The sequence below is a fragment of the Bos indicus genome, chromosome 3 (assembly GCF_029378745.1).
Source record: "Bos indicus isolate NIAB-ARS_2022 breed Sahiwal x Tharparkar chromosome 3, NIAB-ARS_B.indTharparkar_mat_pri_1.0, whole genome shotgun sequence".
NCBI classification, from domain to species: Eukaryota; Metazoa; Chordata; class Mammalia; order Artiodactyla; family Bovidae; genus Bos; species Bos indicus.
In genome coordinates this window covers 86280045-86296508 of record NC_091762.1, presented here as the reverse complement: position 1 = coordinate 86296508, position 16464 = coordinate 86280045, and the positions used below count along the sequence as shown (strand labels likewise).

The 16464-nt window shown below is 42.6% G+C and overlaps 1 protein-coding gene across 1 annotated transcript in view; it reads right to left on the bottom strand.

Moving 5' to 3' along the window:
- Positions 1 to 207: 207 nt before the first annotated feature.
- LOC109556862 (cytochrome P450 2J2-like) overlaps positions 208 to 16464 on the bottom strand; it is a 28559-nt gene continuing 12302 nt past the window's right edge. The window contains exons 5-9 of the mRNA XM_070786451.1: positions 14817 to 14993; positions 12423 to 12564; positions 11889 to 12076; positions 9031 to 9169; positions 208 to 730 (exon numbers count right to left, since the gene is read on the bottom strand). Coding sequence (XP_070642552.1) covers positions 552 to 730; positions 9031 to 9169; positions 11889 to 12076; positions 12423 to 12564; positions 14817 to 14993 — 825 coding nt within the window. The 3' untranslated portion in view covers positions 208 to 551. The remainder of the gene's footprint in view (positions 731 to 9030; positions 9170 to 11888; positions 12077 to 12422; positions 12565 to 14816; positions 14994 to 16464) is intronic.

Below are 16464 nucleotides of genomic sequence, written 5' to 3'. Positions count from 1 at the left end.
CTGCTATTTCCCAGGGGTCAGTCTGAGGGAGAAGCAGGATAAGCTTGCCCAGGGCTACCAAGTATAAGTGCCTTTCTGGCTGACCTCCATAGCTGTCCCAGACCCAACTTCTAACTCTTATCCACTATTTGGCACCTCTTTGACCCAGGCCATTTCAACAGACCAGAAGCAAAACCAAGCTAAGGAAGGAAGTAGGGAGGAGGCAGATCACAGCTATGACTTTTATGATGTGCTTTATGGTTTCCAAGCCATTTAAAGTCCATTATTTCCTCTGATCTATATAGTAGATTTTCCTTTAGAGATGGAATCATTGTCCACTTTAAATCTTCTGGATGAAAACGAAATCACTCACAACATAACTCATTTGCTCAGGGCCCCACTGGAGATGGCAAAGCTGGGGTTTGGTTCCAGTTTCCTCTGAGTCCAGTTCCTGTGACATATCCTAGAGGCACTGGATGCTGTTCCCTCACTTCTGAGCAGATGCCCTGCCTTGGGGTGTGTGAGAAAGCTCATTCTTCCTGCTTTTCTTCACTCCCCCGACCCCAGCAACTTCAGCCCCGAGGAACAGCACAGAGCCGGTGGCTGACTGGGGCAAGGGTCAAGCTAACTCTGAACTTCAGGCTCAACTTCTCATTCTCTGGAGGCCTGAAGGTAAATTTTTGCAGAAGTGAAGTAAAGAAAATAAACAACTCAGCTCTGGCCAACTGTTCTCCAAGGCACATCCATTTTCCTAAAAGACAAAAATATGAGTACCTCATTTGGTTTGTGCCAGCAAGGACTGAAATCTTCCACCACATCTTGCAAAACCTGAGCAAATCGCAGGCCTGCTTGGCCCTGAGCCTTTACGCACTCAGCTTATTTAATCACGACCACCTGGGGTAACCTAAGCCCAGTGAGGTCATTCCACAATCACACACTCCAGTGCCTTCAGAACTCAGACAGTCGAGCAACGGTGAAGAGGCAGGCTGTGGATGAAGCAAGTGAGCAGCCAAGGTTGACCTATAAATGTGGTCTAGCCAAAAGTCTTACAAAAATCCATTAGCAAACGGTAAGGACAAAAGCAAAACTCTGTGTTTACCTCTCTCAATTTTCAAAAAAAAATGTTGAAAGTTAAAAGAAAGTAAATGTCAAAGCAAGGTTTTTCAAGTATGAGGCATCTTTTCCCTATGTCAAGTATTCCCCCATCATGACCGGGAATCTTCCTGCCAGGGTTCCCCATGCAGGGCCAACCTCATCTCATCCCACCTGTGTTTGCCTGCTCTAGGCTTCCCCCAGCCCCTCCTCTTCACGATGCCTTCTTGCCCAACTTGGGCAACAACACCCCACAAAAGACTCTATCATCATCTCTCTTGTGAGTGTTTTAATAGCTCACTTTCTCCCTAATTAATATATGTTCATGGCAAAAATGAAAAAAGTGTGAAAAGTATAAAAATATTAAAACATATTTTAATCCCCAAATCCAGAAAAACCCTCGTTAACATCTTACATAGTTCCTCACTATCTCAGTAAAGATTCTCCTGGATATCATCAGTGGGATTACCCTCTGAAGTTAATTGTGAGCATGACTTTTGCTACTTTTTGCTTTCCCATGTAATGAAATATTCTTGGGAAATGGTTAATGCAGGATGCCTCTATTTTGTACTCTGCCTGTAACCAGTTGTTGAGAAATTCAGAGTTTCAGATAGACTGAAAACCACAATCAGAAAACTAACCAATCTGATCGCATGGAACACAGCCTTGCTAACTCAATGAAACTACGAGCCATGCTGTGTAGGGCCACCCAAGACAGACAGGTCATGGTGGAGAGTTCTGACAAAACGTGGTCCACTGGAGAAGAGAATGGCAAACCACTTCAGTATCCTTGCCTTGAGAACCCTATAAGCACTATGAAGAGGCAAAAAGATAGGACAGCGAAAGATGAACTCCCCAGGTAAGTATGTGCCCAATATGCTTCTGGAGAAAAGTAGAGAAATAACTCCAGAAAGAATGAAGAGATGGAGTCAAAGCAAAAACAACACCCAGTTGTGGATATGGCTGGTGATAGAAGTAAAGTCTGATGCTGTAAAGAGCAATACTGCATAGGAACCTGGACTGTTATGTCCATGAATCAAGGCAAATTGGAAGTTGTCAAACAGGAGATGGCAAGAGTGAATGTAAACATTTTAGGAATCAGCAAACTAAAATGGACTGAAATGGGTGAATTTAACTCAGACAAACATTACATCTACTACTGTGGGCAGGAATCCCTTAGAAGAAGTGGAGTAGCCATCATAGTCAACAAGAGTCCTAAATATACTACTTGGATGCAATCTTAAAAATGACAGAATGATCTCTGTTCATTTCCAAGGCAAACCACTCAATATCACAGTAATCCAAGACTATGCCCCAACCAGTAATGCTGAAGAAGGTGAAGTTGAACGGTTTTATGAAGGCCTACAGGAACTTCTAGAACTAACACCCAAAAAAGATGTCGTTTTCATTATAGGGGACTGGAATGCAAAAGTAGGAAGTCAAGAAATACCTGGAGTAACAGGCAAATTTGGCCTTGGAGTACCGAATGAAGCAGGGCAAAGGTTAATAGAGTTTTACCAAGAGACCGCACTGGTCATAGCAAACACCCTCTTCCAACAACACAAGAGAAGACTCTATACATGGACATCACCAGATGGTCAACACCAGAATCATATTGATTATATTCTTTGCAGCTAAAGATAGAGAAGCTCTATACAGTCAGCAAAAACAAGAACAGGAGCTGACTGTGGCTCAGATCATGAGCTCCTTATTGCCAAACTCAGACTGAACTTGAAGAAAGTAGGGAAAACCACTTGACCATTCAGGTATGACCTAAATCAAATCCCTTAAGATTATACAGTGCAAGTGACAAATAGATTTAAGGTATTATATCTGATAGAGTGCCTGAAGAACTATAGATGGAGGTTTATGACATTATACAGAAGGCAGGGATCAAGACCATCCTCAAGAAAAAGAAATGCAAAAAGACAAAATGGTTGTCTGAGGAGGCCTTACAAATAGCTGTGAAAAGAGGGGAAGCAAAAGGCAAAGGAGAAAAGGAAAGATATACCCATTTGAATGCAGAGTTCCAAAGAGTAGCAAGGAAAGATAAGAAAGCCTTCCTCAGTGATCAATACAAAGAAATAGAGGAAAACAATAGAATGGGAAAGACTAGAGGTCTCTTCAAGAAAATTAGAGATACCACAGGAACTTTTCATGCAAAGATGGGCACAATAAAGGATAGAAATGATATGGACCTAACAGAAGCAGAAGATATTAAGAAGAGGTGGCAAGAATACACAGAAGAACTGTACAAAAAAGATCTTCACAACCCAGATAACTGCGATGGTATGATCACACACCTAGAGCCAGACATCCTGCAATGCAAAGTCAAGTATGCCTTAGGAAGCATCACTATGAACAAAGCTAGTGGAGGTGATGGAATTCCTGTTGAGCTCTTTCAAATCCTAAAAGATGATGCTGTGAAAATTCTGCACTCAATATGTCAGCAAATTTGGAAAACTCAGCAGTGGCCATAGGACTGGAAAAGGTCAGTTTTCATTCCAATCCCATAGAAAGGCAATGCCAAAGAATGCTCAAGCTACTGCACAATTGCACTCATCTCACACGCTAGTAAAGTAGTGCTCAAAATTGTCCAAGCCCAGCTTCAACAGTACGTGAACTGTGAACTTCCAGATATTCAAGCTGGTTTTAGAAAAGGCCGAGGAACCAGAGATCAAATTCCCAACATCTACTGGATCATCAAAAAAGCAAGAGTTCCAGAAAAACATCTACTTTTGCTTTATTGACTATGCCAAAGCCTTCGTCTGTGTGGATCACAACAAACTGGAAAGTTCTTCAAGAGATGGGAATTCCAGACCACCTGACCTGCCTCCTGAGAAATTTGTATGCAGATCAAGAAGAAACAGACATGATCTGGACATGCAGCTAGACATGGAACAACAGACTGGTTCCACATAGGGAAAGGAGTACATCAAGGCTGTATATTGTCACCCTGCTTATTTAATTTATATGCAGAGTACATCATGAGAAACGCTGGGCTGGATGAAGCACAAGCTGGAATCAAGATTGCTGGGAGAAATATCAATAACCTCAGATATGCAGATGACACCACCCTTCTGGCAGAAAGCGAAGAAGAAATAAAGAGCCTCTTGATGAAAGTGAAAGAGGAGAATGAAAAAGTTGGGTTAAAACTCAACATTCAGAAAACTAAGATCATGACATCCAGTCCCATTACTTAATGGCAAATAGATGGGTAAACAGTGGAAACAGTGACAGACTTTATTTTGGGGGGCTCCAAAATCACTGCAGATGGTGACTGTAGCCATGAAATTAAAAGATGCTTGCTCCTTGGAAGAAAAGTTATGACCAACCTAGACAGCATATTAAAAAGCAGAAGCATTACTTTGCCAACAAAGGTCTATCTAGTCAAAGCTATGGTTTTTCCAATAGTCATGTATGGATGTGAGACTTGGACTATAAAGAAAGCTGAGCACTGAAGTATTGATGCTTTTGAACTTGAGAGTCCCTTGGACTGCAAGGAGATCCAACCAGTCCATCCTAAAGGAAATCAGTCCTGAATATTCATTGGAAGGACTGATGATGAAGCTGGAACTCTAATACTTTGGTCACCTGATGCAAAGAACTGACTCATTTGAAAAGACCCTGATGCTGGGAAAGTTTGAAGGTGGGAGGAGAGGGGACAACAGAAGATGAGATGGTTGGATGGCATCACTGACTCAAGGGACATGAGTTTGAGTAAACTCCCGGAGTTGGTGATGGACAGGGGGGCCTGCTGTGCTGCAGTCCATGGGGTCACAAATTTCAGACATAACTGAGGGACTGAACTGAACTGAACTGAATTGAAAAAAAAAAAAGAAATTGGCTTAAATTGCAGGAAATGAAAAATTTGTTTTAGATGGCACCAGATCAGCCATATTATAAATACCCAAAATTCTCCTAGAAAAATCCATATTTTGGGATAAAACTGCACCCTTAGAGTCAGGATCCAGGATTACATTACTGGTTCCATCAGTAACCAGCTCTGGGCTCTGAGTAAATTGCTTATTTTCATCACCATATACAATTTTCACTTGTCAAACCTGTGAAGTAATTGCTCTCCTAAGTACTATATATGGCTGATCAAGGATACCAGTAAAAAGGAGATTTGAGTGTGATTTATAAGTCATGAGAAGGAGTGCTACCTTATTTCAAGGCTTCATCCTGCATTATGGGAAACACAGACTTTCTTCTTGGTGCATGTACTAACTCACCATCACTGACTAACCAGATCAGTCACTAGAAGTGAGAGCATTGACCTAGGGTTTTTGAGAGAAGATCTTCCTAATCTTATCTCCATGATTCAGTGATATTTCTGGAAATTGAGGACTCAGACTCTTGCCTTTCATGAAGATATCTGCTGCTTTGTTGGATCGAAAGGGAAAACTTAAATGAAGAAAAGAAAATATATGTTTGCATAACACCTTTGTAATCTCCCCAGCTGTGCATGTCTCCTAATTCCACACCTGACCTTCTTTCCAAGAGAAGGGAGGGTGCTTTTTCACACCCTGTTCCTTCAGGGAAACTTTCTTTATAAAGTGCTGGATCAGGTATGAGGCAAAGCAACTGAGCCCTAAAAACGGGAGTCTGGTGGGAATAAACCTGACGGCAGTGCTGACACTTTAAGTCAGTGGATTTTCCGGTTTCTGTTTCCATTTCTGCTTCGCTAGTCCTCATTTAGTCACAGCTGAGGGGATCCCCAAATTGCTAGCTTGGTCTGAATCACTCTTCTTGGGCAGAAAGAAAGATAGTGAGATCACCTGACTGCAATACTGGCTCCAATTTCCCCCCTCTCCCCAAACCCCCATCATTTGCAATGTGATTCCATAGCCCTTCCCATAAAAATCGTGCTATTTGCCCTTTCCCTTGAACTGGGGCTCACAGTATGGCCTGCTTGGGCACCAGAATGCAGTGGGAGTGATGGTCGCCAGTTCCCAGCCTGGCCTTTGGGAGGCACTGTGTGCTTTCTTCCCTTCTGGGGTCTTGTCTTCTACATGCACACAAGCTAGATGGGCTAGCTTGCTGGAGGAGGAAACTTGGAAAAGAGCCCTATTGTCCCAGCTGATGTCATCCTAGATCAGCCTTCAGCCAGCTGACGTCCCTAATGGGCAAGAGAGGCCAGCTAAGAACAGTGGAGCTCTCAGTTCAACTGTAGCCTTGTGAGCAATAACATACACTTATTGTTCTAAGTCATTGAGTTTGCCACCTTTGTGATGCAGCAATGTAACAATTGATACATATGATATGAATTTAGTGAATCTTAAAATGGAAGGGCCTTTAAGTAGGAAAATTCTAAGTGTGTTAGGGAGAACACTAGATTAGAACTATGTATATAACCAACAAGGACCTACTGTATAGCATAGGGAACTATACGCAATATTTTGTAATAACCAGTAAGGTGGAAACCTAGAAAGAAAAAGATATATATGTATCTATAACTAAATCTTTACCATGTGAGCCAGTAGCTCAGCTGGTAAAGAATCCGTCTGCAATGCAGGAGACCCTAGTTTGATCCTTGGATCACAAAGATCCCCTGGAGAAGGGATAGGCTACCCACTCCAGTATTCTTGGGCTTCCCTGGTGGTTCAGTCGGTAGATCTGCCTGCAAAGTTGGAGACCTGGGTTTGATCCGTGGGTTTGGGAAGACCCCCTGGCAGAGGGAGAGCATGGCAATCCACTCTCGTATTCGTGCCTGGAGAATCCCCATGGACAGAGGAGCCTGGTGGGCTGTAGTCCATGGGGTCACAAAGAGTTGGACATGATTGAGCAACTAAGAACATAGCTAAATCACTTTGCTGTACACCTGAGACTAATACAATATTGTAAATCAACTATACTTCAACAAAAATTTAAAGGAAACCAGAAACTTGAGTCTTCAGCCCTTTTATGCCAATTCCTTGGGCACATGACCTTGGATGAGAAATAACTTTCTCTTAATCCTAATTTCCTTTCACTGAGAAAGGAGATACTAATCGTTTTCCTAACTGTTAATAATTGGGTTGCTGTAAGTATAAAATAAAATAATTTGCTTGCAAATGAAATCTGTAGTAGGAAGGATGTGTTTCAACTCTAAATAACAAAAAATACAGTGAAGCAATAAAAATTATAACACTTAAGATAAAACAGCTGAAACTCTGCACTATAATAAGAAACATAAAGCTCTTGTAGGCAAGAAGTCTACGCTTCCCAGGTGGTGCTAGTGGTAAGAATCCACCTGCTAATGCAGTAGACTTAGAAGATATGGGTTCAAACCGTGGGCTGGGAAGATTCCCTGGAGGAAGGCATGGCAATGCATCCAGTATTCTTGTCTGGAGATTCCCATGGACAGAGGAGCCTGGCAGGCTATAGCCCATAAGGTTGCAAAGAGTCAGACATGACTGAAGCGACTTAGCATGCACCAAGGCAGACAAGAAGTCTGGAAGGTTTTCCAACATTCTCATGTCTGCTTTCATATTAAAAAGTGACTTGTGCAAGTGAGCAAAGGTGGCAGAGAACCAGAGAAAGAAAGAAGATCTAATTGGAATCAGTCCAGATACATGCAGGACAGTGTCCTATAGCAGAAAAGCCTGGGCTCTGTATCATGCCTACATGGGGTCAATTTCCAGTCCCTCCCTTTCTGTGCCTTTGTGGCATGATCAATAAGATTATACTGTCACAGAAAGTCAATGTCTATTTAATTTAACTTAATGATAAGAAAATTGTTGCGAAATTCAGAGCATTCACTCACTGTAGCATTTAGTTACTTTCTTGGGAGACGTTTCTAGGAAGTGCATAGGCTTTATTTGATAAACCTGGTGAACACTGAGTTCAGTCTCTGCTCTGTGAGCTTTATGACTATAGATACCACAGTTGACCCTGTTGAGCTGCAGTTTCCTCCCTTATCTCCAGTGTGGTGACTAGAATTTGGACCTTGTAATTTTAAGGTTGAACACATGGTCCTTAAAAGTTGCACTGGTTTTTTTCCTACCTAATCATTGTCATATTCTCAGGGCTGCATAATTGACACATAATAGGTGCTTAGAAAACATTTATAGAATTAAGGATTTGGGAAATTATTTAAAATGATCTCAGTAACATACTTAACTCATTACCTGGTAAATAAAAGACTTTTCCTTCCTCATTTCACAAAGTTATGAGTAAAACACCACTTTGGAACTGGCTGGCTGGGAAACATGAGAGAAAGAGTTTTCTCTGCATTCTCTTTCATATATTTCAAGTTATACACCATGTAAATGTATTAACTAGATGTGTAAAGGATGCTGTTATTCAGTCACTAAGTTGTGTCTGACTCTTTGCGACCCCATGTACCGCACTACACAGACTTCCCTGTACTTCACCACATCTCAGAGTTTGCTCAAACTCGTGTCCATAGCATTGATGCTATCAAACCATCTCATTTAAAAAAGTAAAAGGACCTCTTCAGGAAGAACATATTATAGATAGAATCTCATCTACTTAAGCCCATGGCACCTAGAGTCATTTGTAATGCCCATAATGATAAGAAAACAGTCCCTTTACTGGAACCTCTCCTACCCCTTCTTAGCAATTAGCTTTATGTTTTTGTGAATGGGAAGCACTAAAAAGATCTCGGAATACTTTAAGTTCTATAAAGATGGCAAGTGCCCAACCTTCTTTTGTGGGTACCAGGCAGAGGCTAAGTTCCTCTCCCCAAAGTTCCTAGGGACCAAACAATTTAAAGCTGAAATCTCCATCAGAGTCAAGCCAGGGCTTAGGATATAAGAGAGTGAATCCTGGTGATGCTCAGCCCAGGGAAACCTGCAATGCACCCACAGCAAGAGTGAGTCATGCTAGGCAGGGCTATCTAGAGACATGCCAACTAAAGCAAAGCATCATAGGAAGAGCAGGGCTGAGAGAGCATCAGAAGAAGGGCTGAGAGAGGGACTCTGGGTTCCCACACTCCTATTTCCAGATACTCACCTATTGAAAAAGGCAGAAAGGATTCCCTTTTCTTAAACTGTCCATTTTCCAAGAAATGCTCTGGATTGAAGGTGTCAGGGGTGGCCCATTCTGCAGGGTCCCTGTGCAGTGCAGTCAGATTGGTCACAACCACGGTTCCCTGGAGAAAGCAGGAGGCTCATGCAAGACATGACACACACAGCAGATGTGTGCCGAGGGGCAGCAGTCCCCCAGGCTCCCACATCAAGGCTGATCGAACTTCTTCGGCCTCCCCAACCCTGTACCTGCTGAGCTCAACCCCTAGGACCCTGCTCTTTGCCAAGGGACAGCTTACAATGATGGACTGGAATTGTCTGCTGGGAATTTTATCAGCAAAATGTGACTACTCTTAGTGCAGAATGGGAAGATGTGTGCATTAATGAGAGAATAATGTGACAGTGCGTAGGCAGTTCTGGACCAAAATCAACCCCGTTGCTCAGTGAAGTGGTAAATATGGCAGCCTCCCCAACATGAAAAATGTCTCATTCATCTGTTTCTCCCATTCTCTTCCCTCCATTATCTCACACATTCCAGAGAAGGTTTAATAATACAATCAGGTCACCTAGTGGAAAGAACCACTATTCTTTCCGGCTTGCAGCAAGAAACCCAAGAGTCCTCCTTAATGGCCCCCCACCTTTACTTCATTCTGCCTTCATTCCATCCTTTTCCAGCCTTGTCAATTTTCCTTGAAATTCCTCTTGATTCTATCACCTCCATGTTATTTCCCCCCACTGTCTGGTCCAAGATACTACCTTGGTTGTCCACACTCCTACAGTAGGCCTAACTATAACTCTATATCCTCTTCCCCCTTCAAAGTGCTTCACACACGGAAAGCAGAGTTAGCTCTTGAGATGATTTAGTTATGTCCCTCCTAGCCACCCAACACTCCTGGAACTTGATAAAAAACCCTCCAAATAGTTCTCATCACTCAGATTAAGGACCTATCACCATCCCTCTGTCTGAGTCATGGTCCTTCTGCCTGCACTCCCACTATATCAAGCCTTTTTCAGTTTCTCAATCATACCACTGCTTCCCATATCTTTTTGCATGGTGGCCTCTGGGCATCTTCATGCCAGTGACTACTCACTAGAGTTGCCAGTGCCAGGGTCTTTGTCCCTGCCGTGAGCCCCAGCTGCCCCCTGCCTCTGCAGGAGACCTTCCAATATTAGTAGGTAGGTCTGGTCCAGACTCTTATGAGGTCACTGCTATTTTTCCATGGGTCTCAGTATGCACATGACCCAAGAGTGGAGTTGATGCTTCCTTTAGTCCAGTGGAATTCCTGCAATAAAAGGCTGCTGACATTCAAAGCCAGATTCTTGGGGGCTCCTCCTCCTGATGCCAGACCCTCAGGCTGGGAAGATTGCCTTGGGGCTCAGGACTTTTGCTCCTGTGGCAGAACTTCTATAGTATAATTGTTTTCCAGTTTGCAAGTTGCCCACCCAGTGGGTAAGGGTCTTGCAGAACAGTACTTAAAAAAATCTTACAAAACCAATCTCTTGAGCTAGGATGGTTCTCTGGAGCTAAGTGAATTGCTGTGAATATGTGAAGATCACCTGTAATATCATCTAGACCTCAGAATTCATCCATAAGATGGTCAATCAACTAGAAAATAGTAAATGAAATCACTGCAGGAATAGCTGCTTCTCCAAGGGCTGCAGGGACCATGACCAAGGCGAGCCCAAAGCATAGGCTCTTCTGGTTTTATCTTGAAATCAACACCAGGTTCGACACACAAAGAGGGACTCAGACAAACTGAAATGGATCCATGGAAATGGACTAAGGTGTCGAGAAAGCAAAACTGTGAATGTGCAGTGTGCAGAGAAGGCACTAGTAGGGACAGAAGAGCTGATTGCTGAGATCCTAAGAGTGATTGGCAGAGCGCAGAACTGCCTTTGTGAGGACAGGGAACTTAACAGGGTCCTACCGAGAACAATTTAAGGAGCTTCTTTTAAAGTAAAGCAAGTCCTGTGGAGAAAACATGGTATAGCACAAAAAAGATGAGCCTGGGGCCCAGAACACATCTATTTCTTTAACCCCACTCTTGTCACTTTGTACACCAGAGATTTTATGTGAGATCAGTCAGCTCTGAACCTTCATTATAAATTTGTAAAAAAAAAAAAAAAGGTAGAATTATTCTGAGGACTGACTAAGTTGAAAGAACCTATATAGTCCATAGTACATGATCACTGCTTAAAAACCATTGGTTCTTTCACTCCTGTGAGATTCAATGTGCACAGGCTTGGATCGATCCCCTTGTGAGGTAGGCCCATCAAGGGACTGTAAGTCAAGGCTGGAAGCGATACCTGTGGGGATATTATGTTAGAAACACCAGTTTAATGTGATGTTGGCCCAGGAGGTCTCAACTGTCTCTCATATTTCAACATTCTAAACCCCCAGGATTTTGAAACAGAATTTTCCAAAATAAGTCTGGCAGGTCCCTATCCTGTGAAAAGCTCTCCCATGGCAAAGAAAAGGACCTCATGGCAAAGTCTGACTGAGAATTGCTGCCTGCTGTTTCCCCACAAGAATTAACAATGCACGTCAGGCAGTAAAAAGAATGAGAAATCTCATAGCAGAGAAAAGCCAGGCTTTGTCTGAACATGTTTGACGTAGGAATCCCCCTTCTCCTCTAGAACAACTATTAACATTTATTTGAACTAATATTCTAAAGACCCCATGTAAAGAAAAATATCTAGAATTACATCAGTGGTAATATATCTCCCTGTCCAATTAAGTGTTTCCCTAAGACAAGAAAACACATCGCATTTGCCATTGAGATTTCCATCATTTACAAATATGAGCTTGGAGATCTAAGGTTATTGGTGTGAGCCTCTAACTACCTTGGGCAGGTGGTATCCAGCCAGGGTGGTGTCCACTGCCACCTCCTGGGGCACGTTCAGAGGGATAATGTTCCCCATTCGCAGCACCTCATGGATGACAGCGTTGGTGTAGGGCATGGACTCTCGAGCAGCCGTGCTTGGCTGTTGTGATTGGCCAAGCACCCTGTCAATCTCAGCTTGGACTTTTTCTGAAAAAAGCAGAGGTGGTTCTATTATTCTGTTTTTCCATAACTCTCCTTGAGCCTGGTTAAGTTAAGGAATGAAATAACCAGCATCAAAGTGGCTATCTTAGGCTCTCCAGACTAGCTTCTCAGGGAGGTATGAAAGTGGGAAGTGGGCCCTGGTGTGAGACAAATTAGGTGGAAAACTCTTGCTAAACAACATTCCTGCTGCAAGTTCCTAAAGCTGTGGGAGCCTCAGGTTCCTCTTATTAGTGAGGGTGAACCAACATTCCCTTTAGGAATATTGAGACACTGATGAACTAATTTATGGAAGCATACTGGCCTGGCCCAGCCCATCCACTAATGAGCTCACCTTGGATTTCGGGGTTAAGGGCCATGTAGAGCAGCCCCCAGCGCAGGCTGGTTGAAGTTGTCTCTGTTCCAGCAAGGAAGAGGTCCAAGGTGCTGTAGATGAGGTTTTCTTCACGGAAACTTGAAGCATCACCTCCCTTATGCTAGAAAATACAGTGATTATTGGTTTATCCAGATGGTTCTTAGTTGCCACAACATAGGAGGCTTCATCCTAGTGAGAACATGGGAGGAGAGATTCCCCCAAGAGAAATGACTTTTCCTTTGACCATCTCAGCAGGCAGAGGCTTATTATTGCAGTATCATTAGCATCTTCCTGCGCCAAGTGCTGGGAGCTTTTGTCACCTTGGAAGGATGAAAATTGAGAGAACCTTTTTACTTCCATATTTTGGGAGAATCTATTATTATATTGGAAATATAATAATATTTGCGTTCCAATATTAGCCACACCTTTCACTATATGTACAACTTGACCAAGTTACTAAACCTCTCAAACACTCTGTGTTCAGTATTCACTCCTCACTTGGCATTATGAACTATGTGAGATGGAAAGGTCATGTAAGAAATCCTCAACAAATGTTTGCATTGATACCAGAAAGAATAAAATTAATTTCTCTAAAGTACAATTCTCATAATCCCCCATCAACATCCTCCTTAGGTTAACCTTCCCTGATTCCAACAATCATTCCTCATGGCACTCCAGCGTCTTCACCACTTTCCTACAGGAGCTTCAATGTGTCAGTGTTCCTCTGTGTGCCTGCACACCTTATAACAAGTGAAGTCTCCTCCTCTCAGGAGGAATCAATACTTCTATTAATGGTATAACAATAAGGTGAAATAAGAGAGGAGACAGAAAAAAAAATTCACCATTCTTTCAACTCTACAAGTTGAAAATGAGTCAAAAATGATGACACTGATGCAGTGATGAGTGTTAACCACAGGGCTTAATATGTTAAAGGACCTATATCCAATTTGGCCTTTTCCCTGCATCTCACAGACAACATTTTAAAGTACATGAAATAGGGAGGAGAGAGGAAGGCAAAAGTCCTCCACTTGAGACTAACCTTTGACATCTGACTCAGCTTCACTTATACTCTGCGCTGGGGAACTGGGGAAGGGGTAGGGGACTGGACATTGGTACAAGTAATAATGAAACAATTCTTCTTTTCCCTATTGTGTACAGGTCTTTCAGATATGGGTAGAGGACAGAAATAGACTATCAAAAGGCAGTATATGTGGGCTTTCCAAAGATCTCAAGCTGAATACTCTTAAACCAGTATCTTTATTTCAAATGTATCATTAATTCTGAGCTAATGATATTCCTAAACTCTGAAATAGTGTCTCTATTTTTCCAACCTTGTGCTAGGCTGAATAATGACCCACAAAAATGTCCATGTCCTAATCTCTGGAACGGGTAAATTTTTTTTGACAGATGGAACTTTGTAGATATCATGAAATTAAGGATCTTGATATGGATTATCCTAGCGTGCCCATTCGGAGAAGGCAATGGCACCCCACTCCAGTACTCTTGCCTGGAAAATACCATGGATGGAGAAGTCTGGTGGGCTGCAGTCCATGGGGTCGCTAAGAGTTGGACACGACTGAGCGACTTCCCTTTCACTTTTCACTTTCATACATTGGAGAAGGAAATGGCAACCCACTCCAGTGTTCTTGCCTGGAGAATCCCAGGGATGGCAGAGCCTGGTGGGCTGCCGTCTCTAGGGTTGCACAGAGTCGGATACGACTGAAGCGACTTAGCAGCAGCAGCAGCAGCGTGCCCATTGTAATCAGAAGAGTATAAGAGGAGACTGCTGCTAAGTCACTTCAGTCGTGTCCAACTCTGTGCAACCCCAGAGACGGCAGCCCACCAGGCTCCCCCGTCCCTGTGATTCTCCAGGCAAGAACTCTGGAGTGGGTTGCCATTTCCTTCTCCAATGCATGAAAGTGAAAAGTGAAAGTAAAGTCGTTTAGTCGTGTCCAACTCTTAGCAACCCCATGGACCTCTGCCTACCAGGCTCCTCCGTCCATGGGATTTTCCAGGCAAGAGGACTGGAGTGAGGTGCCATTGCCTTCTCCAATAAGAGGAGACAAGGAGCAAATTAAGAGAAGACGCAAGGACAGTGGAAAGGAAGACATTACATCAGTGGCTTTGAAGACAGAGGGAAGGGGCATGAATTCAGGGGTATAGACAGCCTCTAGATGCTGGAAAAGCCCATCAATGGATTCTGCCCTAGAGCCTCAAAAGAGCCAGCCTGCCCCAACCTTGAGTTGATAAATGTTGGTTGTTTTAAGCCACCAAGTTTAAAATAGTGATCTCTTACAGCAGCGATAAGATACTAGAATCACCTCATTTGCTCTTTAAGAACACTACTCAGGAAAACACTCAAGGTTCCTTCACCTTTTCTATTTCCTGGAGATAAGCATCAATGAAGTCTCTTGCTTCAGCAGGATTCCAGTCTCTCTTGTGGTTTTCAATCATTTCGGCAACAAACATTTTCAGTTTCTCCAAATTACTAAAGAGGGTTTGGTGGGGACCCGGAACGAAATTCATTATCCTTGGAAAGACACTGTAGAGCTGATGGAGAAAACAAAACAGTCAGGGAGACAAGGAGGTGCCTGTTTTCTACTTTTGAAGACGAGGAAACCATTGTATCTCTATATGTATTTTCTTTGCTTACATTAACCCTTGGAATCACCCTTGTCTCATCTTCTCTGTCACACCCCTCTTCTTTCCCCTCTGGCAAAGCATTTCAGCACTCCATCCAAAATAGAACCATTTTCAGACCACTTCTCAGTACTCCATGTGTTTGTCATTCTAGGACAAAGCTCCAATATTTCTTACCTAGGTGCTTTAAGGCCTCCCAGCAATTTCCCTGATTCTGTCCTCAACCCCTTTCCCAGTCTATTTTCCACTGAGCTGCCAGAGAGATCATTTAACAGTTTAATCAGATCATTTCACTATTTATCTTTCAATCCTCCAATGACTTTCCATGACATTTAGAGAAATTCTACATCATTCTCCTGGCCTGGAGCTCCACATGAGCTGGCCTCTTCCACTCCTGTCCCCTCTTCTGCTATCACTCGCTGCCATCTTACTCTCTCTTGGTCTTTCTAGTCTAGCTCCGTTGGTCTCTGTGACAACGTCAAGAATGACAACGTTTAGTTTTTCCATTCACTATTCCTTCAATGAAGATTGGTCTTCCTCTGGAATTTGTATAATTCTAGCCTTTGTTTCATTCAGGTTGGCTCTTGCTTGGAGATATCTTACCTGATAATCCTATAATGCAGTACTTCTGGAATCTCTTCCCATTCCCTTATTTTATATTTTTTCATGACATTTTCCTCTAATATGTGTGTATATATCTTTGTGCATGAGACACCTCTTTCTAGCCAGCTAGTTAGTTATGTTAAACATAGATATGTGTTTATCTAACTTACCATTATGATGTATTCTTCATGCGGATAAGATATTTTTAATAAAATTAAGTGTATTTTGGACATATTTTCCCTAAAAATATCTGGTGGAAAACAGATAGCCCAACATAATGGAAAATTGCCTAGACTTAAAATGAAACATACATGCCTTTGACTGTTAGCTCCACTGCTTTCTAGATATAAGGCTTCAGGAATAATAATAATGACAATAATGAAGATGATGATGTAATTTGTCTGGGCTTAGTATAATCCGCTGCCATTGGGGCACCAGAGTTATTTTCCTTATTCAATCACATGAGATCTATTCCACACTTAACACACAGCCAGTGGATCACTATGTGAATATGCTTAAGCATTCCCATATCTACTTGCACACATTAGAATGCTCCATTTCATCTTTAAAGGGTTGTTGTAAAAATTGAAATAAAGTATATGGAATTGTCAGTCATACTGCCTGAGCTATTTTGGGTCTCTAAAAAATGTTTATTACCCCCTGCCTCACTGCCTCATCCAACCTTCTCAGGAATTTCTTTTCCCTGGGAATAGTCAACACACGCTCACTGAGGTCCCAGACTTCCTAAGTTCTGTCTTAATGGGAAGGAAGAAAATGG